Source organism: Camellia sinensis, chromosome 13, assembly GCF_055761805.1.
Source record: "Camellia sinensis isolate YWXY chromosome 13, ASM5576180v1, whole genome shotgun sequence".
Lineage (NCBI taxonomy): Eukaryota > Viridiplantae > Streptophyta > Magnoliopsida > Ericales > Theaceae > Camellia > Camellia sinensis.
This window is the reverse complement of record NC_138973.1, coordinates 120,717,588-120,726,577: the sequence shown is the minus strand read 5'-3', so window position 1 is coordinate 120,726,577 and position 8,990 is coordinate 120,717,588. Positions and strand designations below refer to the sequence as shown.

Below are 8,990 nucleotides of genomic sequence, written 5' to 3'. Positions count from 1 at the left end.
TTACGTTTAGGGAAATGTTAATATACACACCTTAGAAAAAAATATACTGTATGCACATCTAACTATGTCATTTTTTTTTTCATTATGATCGATTTTCTTCTTTAATTATGATATTATGTTAGCTATGACTTATAAGATTTTTAATTATGCCTCATATACTATTTAATTATAACTCAGAAAATATGAAATTATATTATTTTATTCTTTAATTATAAAATGTATATAGTACATTAGCATATACCATAGTCTTTCCCTTATGTTTATTGTTCCCATGCGAAAAATGACTATCCATGCTTTGGATTTGACAAATTCTTGGTATATTGGCTAACTGGCGTGATCTGGTCATCACTGTCAGAAAGCTACTTACCAATGTCTTATATAAACAATATGTACATATCTATAATTACCAATATATATATAAACAAATAGACAACTTGTGTACATTTTGTTCTTTGCAAACCATATTTTAACTCGTGCACTAAACTACCTTTTAGTCAAGGGCTTACCCTTGGGCAAAAAGTAAACGATGTGAGAAGAATAAAGTTAGACTCTCTGTTAGCACTGAATAAGTCAGGGGAAATTGGAGGCTTCCTCAATGGCATAAAAAAGGTTGAGCAGCATGAGGAATCGAGTGGGAGCTAAACTTCGAGGCCAAGGCCTAGGGTTAGAAAGTGCAATTGCACTTGGGTGCATCATGACTCCAGTGGCAGGTTTTGTCAAGCAGGCTTTGAGTCACAAGAATTAGTCTCTACAAAACCAAAAAAAAAATACTGTGTACCTACTACCTCCCAACACCATGACACTTGCTATTCTTTCAATAAAAAAATATAAGATGACCCCAAAAAAAAAAATAACAATAATAATAAATTAATATTCAGTGTGAGAAGCTAAAAAGAGTGCATATCATTTCTTTCTTTCTTTCTTTTCTTTCTTTTCGATAAGCAATAATCTTTTCTTTTCCTTGACTGTTTAATATGGAATAGGTTCCATGGCTAATCCAATAATAAATAAATAAATAATTATGGAAAATTTCAACATATTAAAGAGCCATTAGAGTTAGCCTAGCCTACCCTGCACTACAATACATTACCAAATCATCTGCAGAAGTAGAAAGAAACTCTAATAGCACATTCCAGCAAATCATTGACCAACAAGGCAACAACATATGATGGTCAAGGAAAGAATACTCAACATAATAAGATGAGACCTAGTGAACATAATCACTGCCATGCATAAAAAAGTAACCCTTTGGAGGTATGCAAATGCACCAACCAACCAAATTGTTAACTATTAATGACCAGCTATGTACACAGGAAGACAAGAAGCTCCATGACTTGATCACGACAATGATGGTATCAAGTCCCTAACTCAAACCTATATATGTAGAAGACAACAAATAGCCTGCACTAGATTACATTTCTCATTAGTAATTAGGATATTCCGACGCAAGAAACAGACCTTGAAAGGTTCCAGGTTCTGGTGACATTTTGAAAGGGCCCCCATCGCTATGCATGCAAAAAATAGACAGTTCCAATGCATGAGACTCTCGCCATTGCAGGGTCTGGGGACAATTAGTTCTATGCAGCCTTACCCCACATGCAGAGAGGCTGTCTAGCAACCTAAAAAACAAACAAAATTGTTCTTATAAAAGAAATAACAAGATCCCCGCACACAAGAACAGAAAAGATCTCAAGCACAAGCTAGTAGGCTGCTTGTTAAATCAATTGTCTGTCATCATCATTGGAAAACTGCTCACATTGTTGGCCCAAATGATCATAATATAGCAGTTTAGCTGCTATCATTATTGGCATCAATTATTGAACGCAGCTTCCTTTTGTCCTTGAGGATTTCACTCAAAGGTTTAGGACCCTGAAACTCTTCTGATATAGCTCTGCTTGAATGCCCCAGCTTCCCAGAAGAATCGCCATTTCCTGTGGCTTTTCTCTTTTCTTCTTTGATTTGAGCTAGGGTCTTAGGCCCGGTAAACATATCAGATTCCTCAGCAGATCTCTTCTTCTTTGAAACCGTATTCCTTGAGACTTCAGATGAATGAAACTGCTGTTTAGGCTGCCTTTTTTCCTTATAATGCTGCCCAACCTTGTTTGAACGTGATTGTCTAAACCAGCTCTGGGGGTTGATGCTGTTTAACAGAGTTCCGTTCTTGCCGTGTGATCTATGCCCATTACTATTCTCTTCCGTAATCAATCTTCCATGCAGCCACTGTGTACCATGTCGTCGAGACCTTTCCTGGCTTTGATCAACCTGACGAGAAGAGTTATTCCTTCTTGAGAAACTGGTCACTTGACGACCATTGATGACCCTGCGTTTCCTAAGGTGGTCTCGGAGATCCATACCTCTCCGACCATCAATTGCCATATCCACAGGCAAGAATTTCCTCTTCCGTGGTAAAACAGGATAAAACATTTTCTCCCTTGAGCGCCCAGGAACTTTTCTGATGTAGTCGAATCTCTGCTCATTATCAAATTGATCAGAAGAATCAAGCCTCTCATGTTCGTCCAAAATTCCTGCATCAGGGTATGCAGGATCATACTCGACAGGGTCTTCATAATCATAACCTAAGAAATGACCATTGAGCTCCCTGCCATCCCTATCAATGGCTATTAAGTACTCTGGATCTTCTTCATATCCCAAGTTCTCTGATCTATTATCTACAAGAACATCAAAACCCGGAGATGATTCTAACCAGTCCTCTTGCTCAATATAATCATCCACTTGCTCGTCTGAACTCTGATCAGTGCATACAAGAGATCTGCTTTGAATTAAACCCTTCCCTAGAATCAGAGTTTCTGACCTAACTGCTGCAGCTTCTTCGCACTCAGATGCTGATAAATGAGGAGAAGCACTTTGATCCTTGATATTACCAAGAGCTGGTAGGTGGACATCCTCTTTAGGCTCAATCTGTATTTCCACAGCTCTCGTAGGAGCAGCTTCTGATGGATTACAACGCGTCTCTATTGGTGCAGTTCCTGTATCACTTCCAGCAGACATCTTATTTTCCAAGGGAGGTGCATCACTGACTGCAGTATCTGTCCTTGAGGATTTCCAAGCAGGTATACCATCATCAGGTCCATGAAGGAAAGAGCATCCATCACCTTTATTGCAAAACCCATTGAAATAAAAATAACAGGGAACATTGACCTTGTTCACAGGTGCAGAGCACCGATTTTGTGGAGGAGCAGATTCAGATGACACCTCAGTATGTGCATCTAATGGCTGTAAAAGAAGCAAGAAGAGAATCAGATGCATTCTCCAATAACTGAGGAATGATTACCAGACAAAAAAATAAACATCACACAAACAATTTAGATTTACTAACATACAAATACAAGGGAGATGATCAGTAAACGTTTCAAGGATCAAGACAACCAGAGAAAGTAAATCAACTTGGAAAGCCAACTAAAATGCCAGAGCATCGACACTGACTTAGATTAGAAGGATTCAATTGTCTTGCCTACAACATGCTGAGGTTTCAAGTCCCATTTTCCCAAGCCATACTGGTCAGCCAATTGAGATCAAGATCTTACATAAATCTTGGATTCTGCCTAAAATTTGACATGAGAAATCATGATCCCACTTCCCCTACATCCATCCTCCTGTCATTTCCATGCTCTAACAAAAATTTAAAGGATGGCATCTGGACCTCCCAAAATAGGCCTGGTTGTGCCCACCAAATAATTTCCAATTCTTCTACTCACATTGCAATTTCCTTCAGGCATCCCTAAAATTCACCATAATGCCATGCAACAAACTCAAGATAAGTACTCTGAAATGCCTTTGAAAAATAACTTGGAAGCAGATACGAGGTGATATGTGAACCTTAAATTTCCCTATGAAAGAGTGAAGCTCTGGAGAATGGAAAGTTTCAAAACATTCATTTTACAAAGATAGCAGCAAAATGTTACCTTACTATACTACAGTAGAATTTCTCTAAGGGGTTGTTTCGGAATGATCTAAATAAGTGCACTTATTTTGGTTACATCATCTCTCTACTTTTCTATACATCTTTTCATAAAAAGTCAAAAAGTGCACTAAATAAGCATCGGAGGTGGTGGTAGGATGACAGTGGTAGTAAGGTATTGCTGCTAGTGGTGGCTGTGGTGGTGGTAGCTAGGGTGGTACTTGTAGTGATGGTACTAATGGTGGTATGATGGTTGTGGCAATGGTGGTGGTAGGATGTTTATGGCAATCGCAATAGGATGGTGAAGGTTGTAGTGGTGATGGTGGTAGGTAGGGAAGTGGTTGTGTTGTGGTAGCGGTAGTATGGTGGAGGTGGTAGGCGGTGGTGGTAGCAGGATGGTAGTTGTAACAGTGGTAGGGTGGCAGTGGCAGCGTTGATGGTAGGGTGGTGGAAAGGGGTGGCGATGGCGATGGCGATGGTAAGGTGGTGGAAGGGGGTGATGGTGGCAGTGGTAGGGTGGTGGTGGTAGTAGCCAACAGACATGGACGTGTCATAGGATAACTCCATGATGGAATGAGATGCCTATTCCTTAACTTGGAAGAAGGAATAGATATTCCCACTTTTTTTTGAATGGCTATTCCCACTTACTAAGAGCATGTTTGGTACGATAAAATCAAATGAAATGAAGTGTTAATGGAATAATAGTGGGAATGGAATACATAGTAGAATGGAATGGAATGGAATGGAATAATCATTCTCATTCCATTGTTTGGTTGACATTGTAAAATGATGTGGGAATGGAATGACCATTCCCATTCCCATTCCCATTCCCATGTTTGGTTTGTTAAGCAAATTGAATGGAATAGAATTTTTACCAAACTAATAACTATCAGATTAAATATTGTATAACCATATTAAATTTAAAAATTGAATAAAAATTATAAAAATTTCATCAATATGAAAAAACAATAATACCACAATCATAATAAAAATATTCATTAATCTTAAAATGTATAATTATGCTAGAAATATATAAATACCATAGTAATGGAACAAAAACATTAAAACATCCATAACCAAATGTCTACTTCACGAGTTAATAAAATCTAAGCACAAATTTTTTATCTACCGACAACAAATAACAATCACTTGTGCAGTGTTTATCTACGAAATAAAAATTAATTTTTCAAATTAGTTCACATGGAAAAAAAGAAAACAAAAAGTTGTGTATGTGAAACAAACTTTGAATTAAGGGGGGGGGGGGGGGGGAGAGAGAGAGAGAGAGACAAACTATATAAAAAAATAAAAAACCATGATACACCACTGAAAAAATACATATATATACTATCATACAGTTTATATGATTTCATGAAGTTTCATATATATATATATATATATGCCTTACAACTAACATACAAATAAATTGAAACATAATTTTAAAAATTTAAAAAAAAAAAAATAAATTCATTGAACTTGATTGAAGAACAATGATGGAGTTGTCTATGGCAGATTGTTTAGTAGGTGAGAGTATTCGTAGACAGAGATTGTGAGAGAAGAAAAAAAAAATTTCCCCTTAAAGCAATCATTTTTTGTTTTTTATATTTATCGAAAGAGTTTGTTGTTTTATTTTATGATGATTCCATGTTGAAATAGAATAGCTAAGTTAGCTTCCCACATGAAATAGGTATTCTTACTTTTTGTTGGAATAGTCATTCTCATGTAACAATTATTCTCACTTAAATAAAACATACAAAACGAGGAAAAGAGAATATAAAGCTAGAATGGACATTCCATTCCAGCCCATTACATCATACCAAACGTGTTCTAAAGGTGTAGCAAACATGGAAAAGGAATGCAAAACTAGAATAAGCATTCCATTACAGCCCATTCCATCATACCAAACATGCTTGCAGTGCTCCACTCCACAAATCTAAATTACCGAGCAAACTCTACCCTGCCATGTAACACTAGAATCCAACTTATTTATTTATTCATTTATTTATTGATAAATAAATTTATTGAAGAAAGAGCATCAAGAAGATGCTAAAGAATACAAAAATCAAGAATCCCAAAAAAAAAGGGAAACACACGCCCTGACACCCAGCCGCACAAAACTTGCAAACCTGTCTTCTAACCAGCATACTGAACGAACAACACTGGAATCCGACTTAAATGTTCATTACAAGATTTCAAAAGATAAAGGTTAAACTTGCTAACCAAGGAAGAAACTAGAGTGTAACTGCTAACTAGCTCTCCAGCTGATCAACGACACAAAAATAGAGAACTGTATAGCTAAAACAAATACAGGCATGTAGTGAGTCTACAATTTTGCTTTCTAGTACAAAGTGGTCACATCTTGAACCATATCAAGTATATTCTTTTGGCTAGCTGAATGAACAGGTTCAAAACAGATTTGTATGGGTTTGGAAAAACATATATACATTGATTTTAGAATAAGATCTTCCAATCATGTTTTTTTTTCCCCCACAAGAGTCTACCAAGTGGACCTCCTTTACGGTTATAATTGGGCTTCAAAATATTGATATGAATACCAGGTTAAAATGTCAATTGAGGTCCCAAAATCAACCCAAGATCATGAATAAGACTCAACCCCTAAGAGTATTTTAGTTTGTATGTTTTTTCAAACAAACAGCAACCCTGCAAGCATAGAATCTACTAAATATAAGATTTAACTTGTAAATAATATACAACAACAAAACTCCTGCTACAATGTTCTCTGACAAAGTCATGTCGAAGGCTACTGAGACATCAACAACAACATCACAGTTCATAAGCTTTCATTTCAGATGTTAGATCCCTCTTTTCAATGATGAATATCTAATACACATGTCAATGCCCTTCATAGCAACTAATAGTCTATATTATTAAATAAAATAAAGAAGGAATAGCTCTACACCCATGTCAAAGTCCTTTATAGCTTGCTGCAACTGTAAAAGGGTCTATCAAGCATGAAAATGTAGGTTGAGTGTGGATGTAGTCACTATGAGCAAGTATAGGCGAAAGACATGACATACCAAATCCATCACTCCTAACAGTCTAGATTGAAAAACCATCACTGCTTCTTGGTATTTGAGGAGAGCACTATGTTTCACAAAAGCCCTATACTCATATAGATTGATATAATATAGTCATATTGAGCATATAACATCATATAACTAGTGCATACAAATGATAGGCATCGTCAAAAGTTTCTGGATTTTCTAACAACTTAATAAATAACCAAATCCCAACACCCCTTGATATCATGAAAATCCAAGTGCATTTCAGACATATATCCCTGATATCCAAGTTGTACAAAACGAAAGCCCTGAACTTAAGATTTTCATGGTGATATTGTATACATTCAAAGACATGAAACCCCACAAGAAGTCAAGATTCATGCAACCAGCCAATGGATCCATAAGAAATTAAATTTACACATGATACAGCAAAAAATAAAGACAAGTGACTCATATTAAGGGGGAAAAGGTTTCCAAGGCAAGTAATTAATGAATTCCAAAGAATCCAAATCAACTGTTATAGAGAACAGTGCAATCCAAAGGTAATAAGAGCTTACAGGATGTCGAAAAGCACAAGAGGGATTAAGACAGCTCCCTGCCAACCAGTACCAACAATCTCTAGGGTTGAGCCTCGCAATCTCACTGTGTCGATACTCACATTCAATCCCCTGCAAAAGAAAAAAGTATTTCACTTGTAAAACTCACAACTTGCCCTTCACAAACCCCTATGCCAGCTCTTCACATTCAAAAGGAGTAATGCACAAAACCAAAAATGCAAGAGCATGGATGAGCATATTTAATTCAATATATCACCCCAAAAACGCACACACACCATATATACAAAAAAATCTACATAGGAAAAATAAGAAGTTAAAATCTTCAGAAGTAACAGATAAATTGGAAATGGATAGTCTGACTAGCACTACATTGATTTGCAATTAGTTTTCCCATTTCCTATTTATCTGATATTCCCCACTAAAATCCACATACACACTCGTAGAGAGACTATGTAGACATAAATACACGTATATTGGTACCAAACATTGTAGACTTTGTTTCTTCCGAGTGCATGGATCATGAACATTTGATACTAACTCAAACAATTTAAGCGCATTAATCAGGAGAAGAAGAAAAAAATGAGAAAGCTAAAAAAACCTACATTTTTGCAAAATCTCAATTTGATGATCAGCAAACAAAATCCAAAAACAAATACGAGAGAATCAGAAAAACGAAGTCTGAAAAGGGTAAACCATTCGTGTAATGGCAAGCAAAGCAAAAACCCTAGACCATTGGTGAATAAACAAACAACAAACACATTTGCCGCAACAGAACTCAAAGAATCGAATCAGTTTCGCAACATTGAAACAAAAAAACTCAGTTTCGCAGAAGCTTTGCAATGGCGGAGCGTGGTACGAACCTTCTTGCAGGTGAGAGGAGAGGCCAAGAAGTAGACGCAGTCGGTGTTTCGCTTCTGCAATTCCTCATCCATTGAGAGAGAGAGAGAGAGCGGGGGGGGGGGGGGGAGAGAGAGACTATATGAGGAGTGAGAATCTAGGGAGAGAGAAATAGGGAATATATGTATATGTTTGTGTGCTCAAAGTCGATGATGCCATGGCGGAGAGATCGTATCATCAGTTACAGGAGAGAGAGAGAGAGAGTTTTCTAAGCAAATTCTATTTGCACACCATATAAACCATAAAGTTTGAGGGCTCCGTTTGGCGAGGAAGTTTGGAGTTAGTCACAAAATATGAAATAGATTATTTTAATCACAATAAATGAAATATTATATCTAATTTATAATTATTACATTATTCTCTCATAAAAAAAGTCAAAAAAATCAAAAAGTCAAAAAGTCAACCCACTTTCCAAACGGAGGCAAATTTTTAAACCAACATCAATTGTTAAGATTTGGAAAAATTATTTACAAGTCCTATTAGAAAGACTTATTTAATGTAAAGTTCTGTGTAATTTTTTATAGAGTTTTAAGTTCGATTTAGATTAAAATGTGGGACCGTGCTATTCGAGCTCCCCCGAATCCCCCTAATTTCTTT

General features: G+C 36.5%; 1 protein-coding gene across 1 annotated transcript; it reads right to left on the bottom strand.

Moving 5' to 3' along the window:
• Positions 1-1,211: 1,211 nt before the first annotated feature.
• LOC114271869 (zinc finger CCCH domain-containing protein 32) lies at positions 1,212-8,652 on the bottom strand. Its single transcript, XM_028213514.2, has 3 exons — positions 8,357-8,652; positions 7,497-7,607; positions 1,212-3,234 (listed from the first exon to the last, which is right to left on the bottom strand). The coding sequence occupies exons 1-3, from the start codon at positions 8,426-8,428 to the stop codon at positions 1,789-1,791; spliced, it is 1,629 nt and encodes a 542-aa protein (XP_028069315.2). The 5' UTR covers positions 8,429-8,652; the 3' UTR covers positions 1,212-1,788.
• Positions 8,653-8,990: the final 338 nt, after the last annotated feature.